The 19,938-nt window shown below is 39.1% G+C and overlaps 1 protein-coding gene across 9 annotated transcripts in view; it reads right to left on the bottom strand.

The window, feature by feature from the left end:
- Window positions 1-19,938, bottom strand: part of ABLIM2 (actin binding LIM protein family member 2) — a 127,262-nt gene that overhangs the window by 10,031 nt on the left and 97,293 nt on the right. For 7 of the 9 annotated variants that reach the window (XM_085059736.1, XM_085059739.1, XM_085059738.1 and 4 more), the window contains 8 exons: window positions 17,683-17,784; window positions 16,305-16,358; window positions 12,242-12,294; window positions 11,491-11,623; window positions 7,224-7,282; window positions 5,183-5,237; window positions 3,760-3,824; window positions 3,504-3,584 (listed from right to left, as the gene is read on the bottom strand). In XM_085059736.1, coding sequence (XP_084915862.1) covers window positions 3,504-3,584; window positions 3,760-3,824; window positions 5,183-5,237; window positions 7,224-7,282; window positions 11,491-11,623; window positions 12,242-12,294; window positions 16,305-16,358; window positions 17,683-17,784 — 602 coding nt within the window. The remainder of the gene's footprint in view (window positions 1-3,503; window positions 3,585-3,759; window positions 3,825-5,182; window positions 5,238-7,223; window positions 7,283-11,490; window positions 11,624-12,241; window positions 12,295-16,304; window positions 16,359-17,682; window positions 17,785-19,938) is intronic. The other 2 variants (XM_085059742.1, XM_085059744.1) reach the window with 1 other exon arrangement.

The following is a 19,938-nucleotide window of genomic DNA, read 5'->3' as shown; positions in this document are numbered from 1 at the left end:
CCTCAAGGCCTTGTCCAGCTGTGTTTTACATGTAGAGACTTCACAGCCTCTTGGGCAACTTCTTCATTGCACTACTCTTCCAGTGAGGAACTTTCCCCTTATATCCAATTATAATGTCCTTTCCTGCAACTTGTCACCATTGCCAAGAACGTGGATTTATCTTCACTGAACTTCAAGAAGTCTCTGTCAAGCAAGCATTCCTGCAGCGTGGCCAGGTCCCTCTGAACAGAGGCTCTGCTCACCTAAGCATCAATTGCTGCTCTCTCCAGTTTGTGTCATCTGCAGACACAGTGAGGGTGCAATTCCTCTTCTCCACCCAGTTTGTATAATCTACCCCATGTTATTGCTTTGTTGTTCTGCAACATTATCTGAATGAACTTGTTCTTCACCATTTCCTGTTAGAATAGCTCACGGGAATGCTGCTCCGCTCATCTAACGTTACCATAAACAGCACTGTGGTGGAGAGAAACTTCTAAAAAACGTTCCTTGGCCAAATCCTTATCTGCTGTAAATTCCTTGCATTTCTAATCAGCTTATACAAAAGCGAGATCCAGGCTATTTACTCAAAAACCAATGTGCTGGTAATGTATTTAAAAATCAGCAGGCTGTTCATTACAACCACTTCTCAGTGCTGCATGCATTAGTTCACTGTTGGCAAAAACATCTCCTTGGAAGAGCACAAGGAACTGGGTATTTCTGTCTCACTGCTGAATTAAGACAAGCAAACAAAAACATGCTGAGTGTATCTATGCTTAGATACATTTACTTTTGAAGAAAGAATTACTATTATCTGAGTGCATTTATTACCAGTCGGGCCTTCCTAATCTCTAGATACCTCTTGGGCTTAGAAAAATATGCATTTTTACAAGAAAATATTTTTCTAATCCTTAAAATAAATTTCTTGCACAACAATGTAATCTAAAAAATACTCACAATGGGAGCAAAGTTAGGAAAACACTACCACCCATTAAACCCCCACCCTCCTGTGGTCCTTGAACATTAGCCAAGGGTTCGTTGTAGCCTCCCTGAATTTGACCCCAGGAGCTAATCCCACTGACTCGAGTTCATTTGTCATGATAGGAACACTCAATACAGGAGGCTTTCCTTGGAAGAGTGAATGGTAGACAAACAGTAGAGCCTCTTCCATGCCATCTATGGTGGATCATTCAATGTTCACAACAAACTTTTCCACGAAGAGGAGGTTGCTTCAAGTCAGCTTGTGAGATGGCTGTTAAATAAATCCACCTCATGCAAATTTAGTCACCTTATTGTCCTAAGTAGACCAGGAAATCAGAAATGTCCCATGTGAGAGAGATACTCTGCTGATACCAGACAAAGTAAGATTGTTTTCAGGTTTGACAGCTGGTATGAAACACAGCAGATCTCTTTCCCTGACAACACCTGTACCCTGGCCACAGCCATCACACCCAGAGCTTGCTCTGATATGCAGCAGGGACAGCAAGGTGAGGCTTCAACCCACACAACTAATCAGAATAAAACTGGTGTATTACAACATGGATTTTTTTTCTTAGAAGATTTTCCTAGATATACCACTCTACAATTTGGATAATATATGGACTTAGCACTGCTACATCCATCACCACATTTCTAAGCCTGGTCTGCTTCTGTGCAAACCTATAAACCCTCATAGTCCTGGGTCTTGCCCAGGCCTGAAATCTGCTGAATGCACAAGTTAATAATTAAGTTACTATCTTCTTTTTTTTCTACCACAAGAGGAAATAATGATAAGGTGCTTTTCTATGCAAAGCTATTATTTCCAGCAACTCTGTAACACAGAAGAAAGGGTCAGGAAAGAGGGGAAGAGGCCAGCAGGGAAGGCAATGGATTCTGTCACTCAACTCTGCATATGGTTTGAATGTGTAGATGAGCAACTGCCTCTGTTTTTCCAGTAGTTACAGTGCTATTAAAACTCTGCTAATTGAATTGTTTAAAAAACTCCCAATCCCTATTAAATGTAATGTCTACAAAGCAGTCCTTCCTGCAGACACACAAGTTTAGCATAGTGCAGCAATCAGCAGGACTGGCCTGGTCCCCTCTCTGCTCTTCTGGTGCAGGTTTGAAGCAGATCTTGTTTATTGTTCTTTTTTGCAAACCTCTGTGAGATCTTTGAAGTGGTTGGGCTCCTTGAGCCAACAGGCCCTGTGCTGCACCTGGTGTGAGGCAGACTGAGCAACACCAAAGTTAAACAAACAGTGATCCCAGCTGAGGATGGTGTATGAGTTACAGATAATGGCAGCCAGGCCAGGCAGGAGCCATCCAAAGCAAACTATATGCTGTCTTAAAAAAGCAATTTAGAGCTGCATTTGCTATTCAGACCAGTCTGATGTGTTTAAACAAAGACTCTGTTCTTTAATACACACATATACACGTGTTTACATAGATATATGTAAGAATCCTTTACAGCATATGTCCAGATGAGCATCCCTCCATCTCCCTGCTCCTTCTTCCAGACTCATCATGCTGTTCAGTATTGCTATCATGCCTTGCTATAAACCACACTTACACCAGCACACAGCTGAGGCTCTTTTTTCCTTAAAATCCAATCAACACCACTTGTTGGGTAATCAAGTGACAAGCACATTCAAGTATTCAAGAATATAACACCAATTTCAAAACATACGACATGTATGCAAATTTGATAAACTAATTGTTTTTAAAAACCGATCTTTAATGAGGAACTTTCTGCTCCTCTAAAGTTTTTCTTCTTTTCTTGCCATATTATCAAGTTCAAAATACAGTAAATTTATTAAAATATAAATTTCCCCAAAAGCCCAATATTGTTATCACCTATTTTTTATTCAGCTATCTCTTCTTCTTAATAGTAGCCCACAGAAAGATGCATTAGTTTAGGTGAGTCTTTATTCAGTCCTGTCATTGCTCAGTCAAAAAAATCAACCTCAGGAATTTTGCTTGAACATCAGCTTTGGAACAACTGACCTTTGGAAACTAAACTTTCTGATATGATAAATTCTATTTGTGTTACTCTGTCTTATATTACTACTCTTTAAGAGAGGTGGATGCTACAGCAAAGCTGTAGTACAGTGACCACAGATCACAGCCAAAGGAGAGGCAGAATAAAACAACAAAGCAAACATAGGCCCATGCATTTTCAGGATAAATGGAGCCTTTTTGTAATATTTAGGTTATTCTATGAGGATGCTTTTAATAGGAATTAAAAATAAAACAAACTCCAAGTTTCAACACTTCCCACCTGAACTTTCAATAACCTGTAAAATCATCCAAAACTAAGGAGTTTCATCAGTCTCTTTGCAAAATACCATTTAGTCAGACACTTGCCAGGATTTTAGCAATTTTTTAGGTAAATTGCCTATGTACTATTTTTTTTAAAACAAAATATAATACATAATGTTATTTTTTCTCTTCTCTCTTCTTTGCTGCTATTATTGAGGAACAAGAATATCCAGAATAGCAAGCAAACAGGAGAAATGCTTGCAAAAATGTCGAGCAAATATCATTCCTACCTCCAGCCTGGTCCTGTCCACATCCTTAGGCAATTTCACACGAACTCGGTTTGTTACAATAAGTGTTTCATAAGGATAAATCTGTTAAAAAGACAAGAGCATATGAACTCCAGCTGAATCCAATTCTGAGGTATGGAAATGGTGGTGTGGGGAACTTACTAAAAAAAAAAGGTACATACTTGCATCCTGATTTGACAAATATTTCACTGGGACAAAAAATTAACAAAATAAAATAAAAGAAAGGAACCCATGTAACCTTGCTAGGAAGTGCTGAATCTGATTGTTCTTCCAGTGTTGGAAAAGCCCTTCTTACCTTGTATTCTGCAAAAGAATAAGAACAGGTTCACAGTTTAGAATTTATAGACCTCTTTCGGTGTCACCACAATGAACATTTAGGTACATCACAAATGTGCTATGCTACTACATTTCTCTCTTCTCAGTAGTTGTTGGACAACTGCATGCATAGTAAGAATTTGACCCCCATGCCCTGAACGCCTATAAAACTGTCTATTACCAAAGCAATAGTCCTTGAAATCAAAGGCTTATTACAGAAAATCCATCTCCCGATGCCACTGGGTTACACGATGAGTATGTCTGGCAAAATTGAGTATTTCTTTCTACAGGAGGCTTTTGTGCAGAGTTAAGTCAGTCTGTCATCCAAAAGTCCTGCCCTTATTGTTCTTTACTGAAAATAGTTAAAATATATGGATTATTAAAGGCATGTCAGTTTGGGAACATATATGAGAACCACTGAGATAATATGATATTACAAGTTGCCAACATCCTGCACTTGGGCTGACTGCAGTGGGAATAACAACAGGGAAGAAAAGATGGCTTGGGGGTGTGGCAACAATGACTCCTGGATCTACACTAGCACAAGGGAATTCTAGTTAGGTCAGTGTATGACTATATATGATATGACTACCACAATGTTATCTAATCACAATGGTGATTAAACGTGACCAGGATAGCCAAAATGTTTTCACAGACCTTTTTATGGTCTGAAACGAAATATGAGATTAAGTCTACTTTTCAAAACCTGTACTTTAACCTATTCAAACATAGAGACAAAGACTTTTATCAACACAGAGTCATGAAGTGAAGCATTAGAATAAGACTTTTAAAATCAATTAATGTGTCTTGGAATAAAAGTCTACTCTTCCCCATGAATTGATGCATGTTCCTAAAATTTTTCAGCTCTTTTGAAAATTCCAACCCAAGTTCCATATTAAGTGCACAGTCCACTTAAACTGCAATACAAGAGAATAATGCAAATAAATTCTGCTTTGTGAACTCTGCACATGTTAACCACACTGTGACACAAACAAGAAGCACAATGGGCCTTTTCTAATTAGACTAGAAGGAGTGATTATCTTAAATTTCCTCCTGTCTTTGATATGAGACCAACACCACAAGGCTGTTGCCACATATCAAGGATCTGCTGTTGACTCAGCCTGGTTGCACCACCTTATGATGCAAGACTTCTGCCAGTCCTTTATGTTGGGCTAAGTAAAAATCAGATAGTCTGTGATAAACATGATAATGAGCTGTGTCTGTCTCATCATTATTATGTGAGCTACTAGGAAGATCTCAGAATAGTAACCTTTATGGCAGTATGCTAACAAATGTCCTCAAAGGGAGAAAACACAAAGGGAAGTGGAAATGTTATTGCAATGTACCTTTCATCCCCCAGCTCGCCTCCTGGTCCGTTTCATATTGGCCCATAGTTTCAGGCTGACAGAGAAAGAAAGAAAGAAAGAAGCAATGTAAAATACACGAAAAAAAAACCTCACTCTGAATACTGTTGAGAGAAAAGAAGAAAGACAGCTGGTAACACAGAACCAAAATACAGATCCTTGTGTGAAAGAAAGAGAAGTAAGTCTCATTCAAATTTGACCTAATTGCTCAAGTGAGCAAGGTAAGACTGAACCTGTCACATTTCTGTGATGCAGATGTGTTACTGGCATCATCACAAATCACTTCTGCTGCTCTGAAACTTTTCCCCTTCTGCTTCCTCCTTCACACTGCTGCTGCCACTGACCAGGGAGAATTGTATACATGCCATTGCTTTGTTTGTCTTTTTCCTTTTCTGGCAAATGCTATGATGAAAAACAGTACAGGAAATCAGAAAAGCACTATTATATCATCTTGTTTTCCAAGTCTCATTTTTGCTTGTTAGGGCATCTATCAATGGTGCACACAGCTATGCTCACAATAACCAGCAAGGCTTCTTGTTGTTTGCTTCTGTTTTTGGTTTTTTTTTTTTTCCATGCAGCACTAGGATGGCTGATTAAAAATAAGAAACCACAAAAGCTGGTATGAACCTACAATCCAAACAGAGGACATCCATTCTGAGAGGAATTTTGGCCTCAAGGATTTGACCATGAGCAACCTTTTCAACTCTTACTCAGTTTTGGGACTCTTTCTATGGGACAGATGCTGCCATCTGCTGCTTTCCCATCACACTGCAAGGCTTCCTGAGTGCTTTGGCCTTGGGATGGCTTTGGTGCCTCACCAGTGGCTGGTGGCAGTGGCTAAACTCAGCGTCCCTTGCTCACTTCAGGTTGCTGAAAACACCTATTCTGAAAAGTCAGAAAAAAGCCTCTTGACTCATAGGTGGGATTAGGTTTATATGTACCCTTTCAAATTCCAAAATATTATTTGATAAAATTTCAGTGTCATTGCTTTCTTCAGAGAAGAAGTCAAGCACCAGATATCAAAGCAACACAGGAATAATTAGTCCTGTAATACTAACTCAAAGGCATGGACATTTCAGCAGCTACTGAAAAATCCATTTAGTTGCTCCTTGACAATTTCTTTTTCACAGCTCCTTCCAATGACTCTCAGTTTGACTCATCACTGGGGAAGTTTAATCCTCCTCATGTGCTTTTGCAGGTTTCACATCTTCCTTTGGAGAAAGGAGGGAATTTGAACGAGGTTGTCTCCATGCAATTTGGACACAAATCAATCTTCAAAATGTAAGTGCACAAGCATTTATGTATTGACAGCTTATCACTATAATCCATAATGGTTTTTCACCTAATAATATAAGCCATGAACTGAGAACCCCTAATTCTAGATGCCAGAGGGAAGGAGAGGCCACATGGTCAAAGCTACCTTTTTAACAAAGACTAATAAAAATTGCAAAAAAGGATTATTAAAAGAATTCCTAGTCTGCTCTGATCATGATTTTGTTAAGCATTTTTCTTTCTAGATTGCTGCTTGTCATTCCACCTGCATTGTTCCCTCCCTGCCTTAAAAGTACAGTGACTGTGTGAATACACACACCACACACAGACACACATGCACACTAGAGAAAACCAGAACAGATGGTTCAAGGAATGCAGTGGATGGGAGCTGTTCCACCCTTGCTCTAAGATCATTACTTGCCTAATTATAGGCCTGTCTCTATCATTAATTCAAGCTATCCTCTGATCTATTAATAAGTGCAGCCTGTATATTTTAGACCTTTGTTTTGGGAGGAGAATCAACATTGCCAATGCTCATGATGCACACAATTAAAAGGAGAAGCCTCAGTCAGTCTCACTCTTGCAGAGAAACATTTGTAACTCACACAGGATATGAATCTGTCAGACAGGGCTGGCAGCCAAAACACCTTTGAAGTGTTATTACTTCAGCTGTGTAGATTTTCAGCTAGTTACTGAGTTGTCTATTTATGACACATTATTTCCTGAAGGATGTATTTAAATGTGCACCCACCTGATGTAAGCCATTCTTTCCATAGCCAGGCAGAGAAGCAGACTTAGAATATGGAAATCCTGTAAGAGACATAACATATAGCTATATCTTTTGCAAATCTTTCACAGCCTACTAAAACAGGGAATCCAAAACATCCAGGAAAAGCAATTACAAGAACAATATGGTTATTCTACCAATGAGATGAATCGCAACTGAGTGATACTCTTTTTTTTCTCTGTATTTCATGCCCATGAACAGGTGTAACAATGTCTAGAAATAGCAGCATGCCAGGATGCACTCACCTCATGGGACAAGACATAGAGGGAGTTGTGGGGCTCATGTAATGAAAGCCTCATGCACCTATGTGATGCAAAGCTTCTGATTTGAGAGCTTGTGAAAGCTCTGCCCTCCAACTTGGTGTTAAATGCTGACTTGAAATTAGGATTAAAGGCATCATCCTTTTAGATCATCACTTCTGAACGTGCTGTATGTGGTCTGGGCTTTGGTTTTGTTTCTTAAATAAGAGGGGTTGGTGCCCTAGCACTTAAAAAATTTAAAACTTTGTTTTCTTTCTGTAAAATTTCCTTTGGAAAAAAGCAAAAATGAAGATAGCAATTGCTTAAGTAAATCAGCAAGAGTATATACACCCAAGTGAAAGAAAGTTTTAAGATGGAGAAAATTGGCAAAGTGGTGTTACCATCAATAAATGATGTAACACAGTGATGAAACTGTGTGTGGTCATTATGAGACAACTGAAACGCCTTACTTTTAGTATTAAGACTCTAATAAGAAAGTTTAGAAGCTAAACTGTAGAAGAATAAATACATGTGGGATAAACATTCCTGATCCCAGTACAGGAAATTATGTAAAATGGATGCAGTGTTACAGAAGTCAGATAGCTCAAAGAACTGAATGTACAACACTTCTTTCTGTCAAAATTGTTAGCAGTCTGTGTCCAAAGAGGAATGCAGGAAGGGAATCCAGACCCCGCTGGATTAATAAATAACCTAAGGAGATTATTAGGAATAAGCATACAGAAAGAAAAAACAAAAGATGGATCAGCAGAGAGCTCACAATGTGCTGAGATAAAGTGAAAACTGCCAGAAGTCAAGCTGAGTTAAACACTGAAAATGATATTAAAACAAATAGCAAAAGTTTCTCCAGCTATCCAAATAAAAAGAGAACAAGGAAAGAAGAAATGGGATCACTGGGAGTTGCACTATGCCAGTACTCAGCACTCAGCAGAGGTGAAAGATAACCCAGGCAGGGCTCAAGCACTGAAGAAGTATTTCATCCATGGAACAGAAAGTGGAGTACTGAGCAAGGATGAAAAGCTAATGGAGCAAGGGCTGGCCAGTGAATCACAGCTAGAAAAAAATTCAAAGCACTTAATGTACTCAAGCAGAGAGCAACATGCTCAGATTGAATTGCAAGCCTCTTACATTGGGGAAGGGCAACTACCGTTTTTATATTTGAGGGAAAAAAATGAAACAAAAACCTTATAATTTCCTGTCATGTGAATGATAGTGCCAGCAGAGAGCAAAGAGTTTAATACCTGTGTGACAGAATGTCTGTATCTGTAACAAAGTTGTGATGTGACTTTTGCTCCTGCCTGGAAACAGCTGCTGTGTTGGACATCAGTGCGGAGCCCAATCTGTCTGCCTTTTGGCTGCAGAGGAGATGGGTGAGGGATCTTTGTGCTGTCGCTAAATAATCCTCAGTCACCAAGGCACAACGCTGCAAGGCACAGAGGCGCTCGGGGCAGAGCCAGCCCGGCGAGGAGCGCTTGCAGCTCTCGGGCTCAGCAGCACCCGCGGCACCGGCGACACCGTGTGGCTGCCGGGGAGAACCCAGCGGAGAATCTGAGCCGAAATAGCCCAAAAAACTGCCCAGAACAGTCCAAAACACGGCAGGGAGAGCCACTGACCCCAGCAGTCCTTCTCTCTAATCAGACACTATCTGAGTACCAGCCAGCCTCTGCAGGGATGTGGCTCCTGCTTTGTCCAGTGTGGCATTCTCTTCAATCTGGGTATTTAATTGCCTGTCAGCACATCAGGGGTGCATGAACAGCAAGGGTCACACACCTGGCTATGTGTCTGCTTTCCTAAATATGCAGCACTTAATGAGTTATGGCTAATGATTAACTATCAAACATCTACATATACAGAAACTACCCATTTTCACAGGTGGATGTAAGGAGATACAAGCCCTACTCCCTGCTGATTGCACAAGCCTCACACTGACTTGGTTGTTAGATGTGCTCTTCTGGGCATTTAAGTGCAGTAATGCGGCCAAATGTCTTCTAGAACAAAACAACCCTTTTCTAGTTTGCTCAGATGCTGGACAGAAGAATGCAGGGCTTTTTGCTCAGTATATTTAGAAACATCACTACCAATACACAGACTGCTAACTTCCCCCACTCTGCATGTAACCACTTGCCTAAAAAGTTTATTTTCTCTGATGGTCACTGACTATACCACAGAGGTGGGGCTGAAAGTCAGAGTTCTCAATCATAAGTGCAAGATATAGAGATGCTACTCTTCTGCAGCCAATGGGGCATACACCAGACTGTAAGTATTCAGAACTAAATAGGGAAACACTGAACAGAGAAGGAAGGAATTAGGATGTTCACAGTTATCGGAAGTCAGGGAAGTGAATAAAAACATAAAGAAAGGAAAAGAAAAAGTGTAAATGTCAGGAAAAGAAAACTTCCTGGATGTCATTTCTGTGTAGCTGCTAATGGGGTAATGGGGTCAATTTTCATGAGGGACACATAAATGTTGATAAAAAGCAATGGAAAATGAACTGGAGAACCTATACTAGCACAAAGGGGACATTGACCCTGACACAGAGATGTGAATTATCTATTGCATTTCTAGTTCTAATGGCTCCATATTCCCAAGATAATAAAAAATATGAAAGAAATGGTGGTATAGAAAAGTGACAGGTATAACAACATTCTCAGGATAAAAATGAACACCATATGCTGTTCCTGTGTAACACAGCTCTTGGTGTGCTATGTTCTTCTCCCTGCTTAAAATCTGCCCTTAAGGACTATTCTCTCAAAACATGTGTACAAGGGCATCAGATCTACTCCAGAAAGCTTCCAGACATACCCAATGTGTGTATGACAATGAAAGGTTAGGTGTTCATGCCTGGGCAATGACTTACAGATGTTATGCATGTGACGTGGTCAGACTTGCTCTCCCCTGAACAGAGAATCCTGCAATACACCTTGTGCACATGTATGTGATCTCTGGTGAGGATTAAGTTATCAAATCCCTTCAAGCTAGACCAGTGAGACTGATGATCTAAAATAAGTTTTCTTCTTGATCTTGTTACATCCTTGTGACAGACTTTGTAGCATCTGTTTTCCCTCTTCCTTGCATAGCTAAGCCATAATTTCCTTAATATAAGTTGATGGAGCCAACTATCACATTACCAAAATGCCCACAAGACTGACATCCTAGCCCTGCTGCCAGACATGCCTCGCATTGGATGCATTCTTTTGGAAAACTGCTTCCCCAGCCTGTTTACCCCAGATGACCTGCTACTGCTGCATGGTGTAACGTGGAGGAGGCAGGGAAAGGAGGCCAGTTATCTGTTAAAATTCATTAAAATTATTTTTTGTCATTTATGTAACCTAAAAGTGAAATTCAGACCCAATTCTGATGCTTCTCACTTGCTGAAATCCAGAGTAGGAAACGTGTACAAAATGCTTTTGCTACTGATAGCTAGCACAGGCATATGGTCTCCAGATCAGTATTCAGTCACAAAATTACTCCTTTTCTCCCCACCTGGAATATTTCTGTGCCCTCATAACTGTGAGTGATAACAAATGCCTAAGTTAATCTCTGGAGCAATGTATTCTTTATGATTATAATGATAGAGAAGAAATGGTTCCAGCAATATCCAAAATACATAGTTTTGTCAAGAAGTAATTAGCACAAATAAAAAACCCTGCCTACTGAAAATAGATATCATATAATAAATGGGCACTTTTATGAGGGGCAGGTTTTTGTGGTAAGGAACCTCTGCCCTCCAAAGAGACAACAGCTCATCCACAGAGGCAGTGCTGCTTCTTTTGTTGATACAAAACTACAAATAGTTTCACCATCAAAGTCTGGACGCACTGAGCGCTTACAAGCCATGGCAGAACAAACTGACAAACAGGTGTAATTACAGCAGAGATGAAACACAAAGGAGAGCAGTGTGGCTGGGGCTGCAGCAGGGCCACCTTGCCCTGCCCCAGTGCTGGCCAGCAGGGCCAGGGTCCATCAGCACTCACGGGAGTAGCCGGCAGTCGTTCCCTCCTGCGCCCTGTCGCTGCCGGCAGTGAGGGACAGCGACCGCGTCTCCGAGTCCGGCGAGTTAGTCCTGGTGTCCACATCCCCTTTCAGAATCAGCCAGCTGGTCTTTAGCTGCAGAGAGGAAAAGGCTGTTATAAGATACAGGATTTAACACCTGAAGGCAGTTGTCCTACCTCAGCTGCCTCAGATGCCTTGTGAGCTGCTTGTCTGCTTATGCTCGGTGCAACTTGTACCATCTTTTATCCAATTATAAAAGTTGACTATAAGATCACTTAGACATCACAGCTACAAGAAACTTTCAGTTTTTAGCTGTGTTGAGCATAGTTTCTTTATTCATTAAGCTGCCCACTGCACCCCACTTTAGAAGATTCATTATTTCATTTTCTTATAATTAATCTGCTCTTGACATTTTTCTTCTAGGTTAAAATGCACCCTAAGAAAAAGTCTGCAGGATTAGCTGTATCACCAGTGTAGATATTGAGACCAAGTGAAAATCCATGAGTTTATTGCTCTTAATCTCAATATCCCTACTTCACTTTACTGTAGAATGCAGATTCTAAACCCTTTGGGTGAGAGATTAAGCTTTTCTATGTCTTCTTAGAAAGACCTGAAAGGAGTAATGATTATTTCAGTTATTTGAAAGAATACCTTTACATATGAACATGTAAAAAACCAGTTGCTTCAAGAAAGATCAATAAACTATTTCCTTTTGTTCTTTCTGACCATTACCTTCTTACTGTCCTGATCCAAGCTTCCATCCTCCCCGTCTGATCTTCTTGCTGCTGTAAAATTAAGTTAATTTTAAAAATATGAGCAGAATTCACCTTATTTTTTGTCTTCTGTTTTGACTGTAGTTGCATTCCAAATATTTTTAAGGGGGGGCGGAAATAAAAAAAAAAAAAAGAGTTGGGCCGAAAATTTGATGTGTAGAGCTATGGCTTCACAGAACTACTTACAATCACTTTGAAATTATTATAGTAACACTCATTCTTCATGCATACAGTGAATTTATAAAATCCATTGCTGCTGGATTTTGAACCTGTCTTTTCAGGAATCAACTACTTTCGGGGAATGACTGGTCCAAAAAGAATTGTACATCATAACTTAGGGAAAAATTTCTATGGTCATTGCCCACAAGGAAGCCATTTCCCCCTTCTTCTGTGTTAGCATGACCATGAAAGTACAGCTAGCCACAAAGTATTTTGTGGCCAGCACACCTGGATCTCCTGGGTTCCTAAAGAGGGTACACAATCATGGTAAAGAAAATTATGAACAAACTTGGCATTACCTGTTTATAAAATCTGCAAGAGAGATTGTGTCAGACTCCAAAATTCAAAACTCTTGACCAACCACTTTTCTGAGAGTACTTTCCTCTTCTGACCATATTGTCCTCTTAAAAAGGGTTTTTAAAAAATATTGCTGGTATTTTACTCTTTGGTTATTTTCTTGTAACTTTCCAGCTTGCTGAGAAGAAAACTGAAAACCTAAATGCTCTTCATTAGATAGTTCCTAACCCTCAAATGGGTTTTTCCTCGTCATTTATGTCCCAGAGTATTGTTCTAGGCACTGAGTTACACTTGAAAATCTTAGAGAAAGTTTTGTGCCAAATTTCACATAATTTCGGGTAATTTTTTAAAGTTTGAGCCCTTCTTGCCTTTGTATCACTCTGGGTAGTTAGGGGAGAGTTTTAATGGTGCAAAACTGGAACAATGTAAGGATGTAGCATAACTTTAAGCCCATGAGCAGTGAGTGTAACAAGGGGTGTGTTTGCATGGCCTGAGAAAACTGGCCCTACATATGCAATGCAATGTAGACAGAAAACATATTTATTAATAATAGAAAGAGTATGATAATACAAAAGTTATGGCTCAGATGAGATTCTTAAAGACCGAGATGGAAAGGAGATCAAATCACACCGTTAGAAGTGCTGCAACACTCCCAGCAAGTTGAGAAAAACTGCCTCTCCATTTCCCCAGCCCTCATGTCTGCAGAGGAGCTGCCCTGCCTCAAAACAGCACAGGCAAAAGGCCACCACCAAAAACATTTCAGTGTTATTCTGTTGCAATTTCTGGTGCTATTACACAGCTCACATCCTGAACTTAACTGGTTTCGCCGAGGAGGTGGTACTTAAAAAATGACAAATTGCCATAAGGAAAGTATCTGTAGGTTAGAGGTGAAAATCTGTAACTGTAGAGGCTTTGGCTGCTTTCCCCCACTCAATTAAGCAAAAAAACAACAACAACAAAAAAAAAACCAAAAAAACCCAACAACAACAAAAAAAACCCAACTGTCCTAGGTTGCAATATAGATGTATTTAGTATTCTATTACCACCAGCTGTGGGGCATTAGCTGTTATCTCCTGCTGTGACTCACCCCTGATAACTGTTAATGAGCTATCAAGAACCAACTGCATGACTCATGGAATTGTCTCATCCTATTGTGAGATGCTCCACCCAGGAGGGAGGAGCCAAGCATTCCCACCTGGATATAACCTGGCCTGGGAACTGCCCAAGCCAGCTCTGTCTACTGGATTGCTGGAGGATAAGAGCTACCCCTGGACCTTCAGCTGGAGACCAGATCTTCCACAGGATCATTGCTCCAACTGAACTTGTTTGGACTCCTACCACCACCCTGACTAACAGGGTGTCAGGTTGTATCTGACTCTGTCAGTGTTTTTGTTGTATTATTGCACTTTTACCTTTAATTTTCATGTTAAATTATAATCCTGATTTGCGATCTCCCACTGGTTTGTTTTCCAACTAATACACCAGCCAAAGAACTGGGTCAGAAAATATAAACAGCATTATGAAAAACCACAAGGTTTTCACAGTTATCTGATAGCATCCTGACAAGGGCATTTTTCCAAGATGGAAAGCTGTTTCTCTGAGGAATAAATAGGAAGAAATATTGAAACATGACAGATGAGGAATGAAGTCCCTACATTGCAAGAAGGACCTAAAACCTGGTTTGTAGATATTTTGGGAGCACACCCTAAATTGCCAGTCGACAAGTTATTGCAGGTTATGTGTATGGATCTTGCTCTCACTAAATCAGAAATCCATAGGGAGAAACTTATACATTTTTGGAAATTTTACTTTTGTTTCAAGACACTTATATTTTCAAAGGGGGAAAAAAAAAAGCTTAATTCAAGGTTCAATTCAGAAATTTCAAAGGCTCCACAGGATCTTGAGAGCCTCTGGCTTCAAAGAGATGCAGAGGATTCACAACCAAAATCAGTGGGGGCTATGAAGGTCAGCTCTCCCAAGTTCCTGAGAAGGCTTCATGTTACACATTGCTGGTGATAAATCCAAGTGCCCTGAATTTCACCAGTACTGAGCATTAGCTTCACCTGCAAGGGACACTCAGTTCTGCCATGAATCCCAACGTGATTTCAAAACTTTTTTAGTAATTTTAAATGATGTTCAAATATTTCTAAGACACAAACAACCATGCAGGCTCCTACACCCTTCACTTTCCAGCCTGAGATCTGAACCTGATCTCTTGCCTGTCCCATATTTCTACCACCTTTTTTTTTTCATTCTGAAGTTAGTTGTTTATAATAGAAACACAGAAGCTGTAGCTACAGCAAATCTGTTGGGTGCTGATGTTACTAAAACCTTTTAAAGCCAAATGTTTTGGAGGAGCTTCTTGCACTTCTTGTTTAAAAGAACATTTTTGTGCTTGTTTGTTCAAACTTGGTTTCTTCAACAAAGGAATGTTCTCTGGCTCCTTTTCAGCATGAATTAGTTCAGTGTCCCATTAGCTTGAGGAGCTGAATCATCAGCTGCTCGTGTGTTCATGCTTGAGCTGGGAGTCCTTCCAGAGCAAAAGATAAATCTTTTAAAATTTGATTTTACTTTTTGCTCTTTTTATTGGAAGGAAAGTTTATTGCTATTTGTTGTTGCTGTTTCGGTTTCTGGATTTTACTATTTTGGGGTTATTTCTTAGTTAGAGTAAATTATGTTTGGCTCTCTGGTAGAAAAAAAAAATGTATTTCCAACACAATCTTTCAGAGCATCTAGAATATAGAAAAGATTAAAACATATATTCTCGTTAACCTGTTGAGATTGCTGACTTGTTAGTTTCTCTGCTAGCTCCAGTGATTATGAGGACAACTGCATACAGCAGTGCAAAATTGACATAATCCAGACTTCAACAGACAGCAAACTGATAGAAAAATGCCCAGCCTGCAGAAATAAAGCTGTTGCTTAGACTCCTCTTTGCAAACCAAAATTATCTCTAAAATTAAATGGCTCAGCCAGGGTAGAGGATACCAGAGTCCTATATGAGCTTCTGTAAATCAGTGGAGCAATGCTGATTTACACTAGATAATTCTTAGATGATTCTTACTTTGCATTTGTTTATGATCTTCTCAAACACCATTACAATATTCCACCTTTTTTGTTGTCTGTCCTATTTTTGGTTTGGTTTTATTTTTGTGCTCAGCTTGAGAAGTCACCTCTAATGATTTATATTGAGGAGCAGGAGAAGGCAAACAGGGGTGTGGCATATCAGTGAGGGTGTAGCAGGGCAGTTTGGCACTTACTACCAGTTTGAATTATCAAAACAAATCAAAATATCATCATACCAGTTTTGGAGAACTTACTGTATCCTTGAACTGAATGCTATACAAAACACTGTTTAATTTTAATTATTTTTTTCTCTTTTTCTATTTGAGATTATAGCGACTTAATGAAATGCAAAGACTGCAGCAAACAAATCTGGGAGTCAATACACATTTTTTTTGCAAAGACACGTAGATAAAACTGCAACAGAGAAAAGCAGACTGTACCATGCTGTTTGTAGATTGGAGGTTTCCTATAGATGTTATCTTTTGCGCCAGTGTCTGAGGAAGAGGAAAGAGAAAGGAAAGAATGAAAGAGAAAGCAAGCAGTTCAGACCATGCTGCTCTTGTCTCCTCTCAGCAACAGTAACAACACAACATCTTCAGCAAAGACTACACATTCATTCAGGGATTTGCCATTTACTGGTTATTAAAAAGGAATGGAACTTTATCCATCACATGCTGTAAGCATTTATACCTACCTATGCAACATAATCCCCCCTAAGTCCCTGAAAATGCTTTAAGACAAGTTGAATGGCATCCATTTGGTGATATATAGGAAAGGATATATATTTGGTGATATATAGGATATATAGGTGGTTTCATCTGCCCTACCAATATATAGTTCATAGGCAGCAAAAAGAAACTAGCTGCACTTGCCACTATTTAAAATTCATACAGAAGTACAACAGACTGCCATAACTGCCACACGTGGGAAAGGATTTTCTCCATTAATCACAAATAAAGTGTACACATTCAGATATAAATGTTTATACTGGAAATACAAACTATTCTTATAGTAAATCCTATAATTTGTCTTTATTTTGAATTGCATGGCTAACTTGGCCTTCCAGGAATTTTCTGGAAGCCCTCAGAGCCACAGTTTAGGGTTCCCATATCACATTGTACAGACATCAGATTTACCCAGTGCTGTGGACCCAGGCAGATACAATTCCTAATTGTGGTCTGTTTACAGAAACATTAACCACAGAAGCTAAACATGAATAAACTATTACAATGAGGAGGGAGATGTGTTCAGCAGTCAAAAAGCTAAATTGTGTGGATATAAGTTTAACGTGCTTGTTGACTGAACTTGAAAACAGTAGAGTACATTTGCAAAGACAGTCACAGTGAGCCTCCTGCAGTTCTGAAGTCTTCCAGCTTCTTTTAAAGTTTATGTTACTGTTACTTAAATTCAAATTGACATAGAAAAAAAAACCCAACAAAAACTTCTTCAGTCTTTTCTCCTGCACACAAATTCAATGCACTTATGCAGTTATGGCAATATAAACCACAGAATCTTAAAGCATTAAGGCCAGAAAAGACCTCTAATATCATGAATTCCAGCCATTAACCCAGCACTGCTGCAATTTTTTAATCTTAGTATAATTTGTCACTCTGTGCCTCCTGTAAAGCAATTTTTAAAAAATATATGTACACGAGCACACAGCTCTCTTTTATTTTTGATATTAACAATAGGTATTCACTTACTATACATTTTTCTTTCTGTACTTTAAAATTCACAAATCAATGCAAAAAAAAAAATTACATTCAGAAGAGAATAAACAGGTGCCAGAAGATCAAAAGCTAAGCAGTTAATGCCTACCTGGAATATGGAAATGCCTAGGAGCTTGCTGATAGACAGAAGGTGAAGATTTGCTGTCAGAGTACATGGATAAGCTTGGAGTGCTCCGACCACTTTCACTGCCTCCAAGGGGAAGAGCAAAGAAAGCAGATAAAAGAAAAATGGAAAGCAAAGTAGAGTATTTCAAGCATAAAAGCTTGTTCAGAATGACTTGTTAATCCAACAGTTTTAAATATATGTTTTTTATAAAACCCATTATTTTTCAGCATAGTATATTGGCTCAGGCTCCAAATACCTCATCAAAAATTACCATCTGATAAATATCAGATTAAGATGCCCTACTTTGAAATGAAAATTTCTCTTTCAATGATGCTTTAAAACAGCAAATCAAAGGATAAGTACATCCAGAATCTTGCAAGGTGTTTTGCATATCCTCAACTGAATAATCTACTGATCAAGTATTTTAAAAGTTTAATGCTATGGCTCATAGCCTGCCCCTGAAACCAGTAATGAATAATTCAGTAGTGTTTAAATCATCTCAAAGCAGGACTAGACCAAAATATAAATGTCAAGGTTAAGTCAAATAATCCTGCGTATATCAGTGACAAAAAGATGTTGAAATTCGGCTCTCAATTGCAAACTTTTCCCACAGGTAACATGCCACAGCATTTTTATGCAAACAAAGTTGGATTATCAAGTCATGGATCTATAATGCCATAGTCACTTCACCAGATTTCAAGATACACAGAGGATTGTTCCATATTCATTTTTCCACTTTTTGTCAAATGCTTATTAGGTGCCACTCATTTCCTCTTGGCTTATTTCCCTGAAGCACACTCTATGGCATTATAGTGCTGCTTGGCAAACAAAAAAGTAAAGCTCTACTTTTTTGGGACTTGTAAAATCCTTTTAGTTTACAGCACTGTTAAGCAACTGGAAGCAAACATGGCATTTATTCTTACATCAAATGACTGTTAATTTGCTGTTATTGTTTTAGTGTGGATGAAGCACAAATTTCATGGCTAGTAATGATGAAGTTGTAGCATTTCTCTGGGGTAAAGAAAGTGCAGCAGCTCAGGGCATTAGATCTGCAGCTGAGTTCAGCAGGAGCAGAGACAGGACAGACGAGGCCAGAAGAGCGTGCTGTGTTATCTCATGACAATACACTAACTAATCCAGCCTAAATTTTGTGTCTGTAGTGTTCACAGTAGACAAAAAATTAAAACTCAAAAACTATTCAGCTGTGACCACTCACTAACAGTGATCTCCTGTTGAAAAAGTGTAATCTGGGAAGTTGAGAAATTGAAATCACAGCTACAGATTTTGATAGGCTATGGTCCTTCCAAAATGTAAAGGAAAAATGACAGAATTACTTAGAATCTGGTGCATCACCATGAGCTTACAGGCAAGTAGTCCTAAGACAAGAAACCAGACAGTTATTCAGTTTCTTGATTACCACTTTGATCTTGGAAGAAAAAAAGGAGTGACTGGTTTTCACTCCACATTTATGAATTTCCTCTTTGCTGTTTGCTGCCCAGATTCCTGCCCATCCCTATTAAATGGAAGAAGCTTTAATGTCACTGGTAGAGATTTATAAAAGCAAGGTCCCTTACACCTCCAAAATTCTTAAAAATCTTGTAAAGTCTTTCATTCAAATACAATAATATTACTGGAGTTTTGTAATTTAAACAGAAAATGAAAGTTTTTAAGCAGTTTCCAGTGTGTATTAATTCCTTATTTACTTAAAAGTTAGTATATTATTAAAATGTCTACTCATATATGATCTGCATGGATAATCACTCATTGAGCAGTGAGCCAAGGTGCTGGTATTGTACACACACAGAAAGTCATTCTTCAGTGATAGGGTAGAGTGTCAGCAAGGAATCAGGAGGAAGCATTAATTAAGAGGAATAAACTTGTAGGAACACAAGACATAAGTGCAAATACCAGGGGAGAGGAAATCTAAAAATTGCTCAGTGCAAGGATCATCTCTGTGGAGCAGTTTGCAAAGCCATCATCTCTAACTTGCTCAAAATGGAAGAATTTAGGGTGAAATGATGGAAAAGGTTCTTCTTGCACCCCACTCATACAAGCTGTACATTTGAACTTTAATTCTGCCACTGATTTGGACAAACATGTGAGTAGTTGCATTTCACATTTTGCATACAAAAGTAAGTGTTTAATAATAAAGGAAACTGAAGGCCCATGTAGAATGTTAATGGGTAGGAACCACAGACAGCTGCTTAACCTAGGCTATCATTTAAATCTCTAAAATGA

The sequence above is a fragment of the Lichenostomus cassidix genome, chromosome 4, assembly GCF_008360975.1.
Source record: "Lichenostomus cassidix isolate B80296 chromosome 4, HeHo_3.0, whole genome shotgun sequence".
Classification (NCBI taxonomy): Eukaryota; Metazoa; Chordata; class Aves; order Passeriformes; family Meliphagidae; genus Lichenostomus; species Lichenostomus cassidix.
The sequence above is the reverse complement of the archived record's forward strand: the minus strand, read 5'-3'. Positions and strand labels throughout refer to the sequence as shown.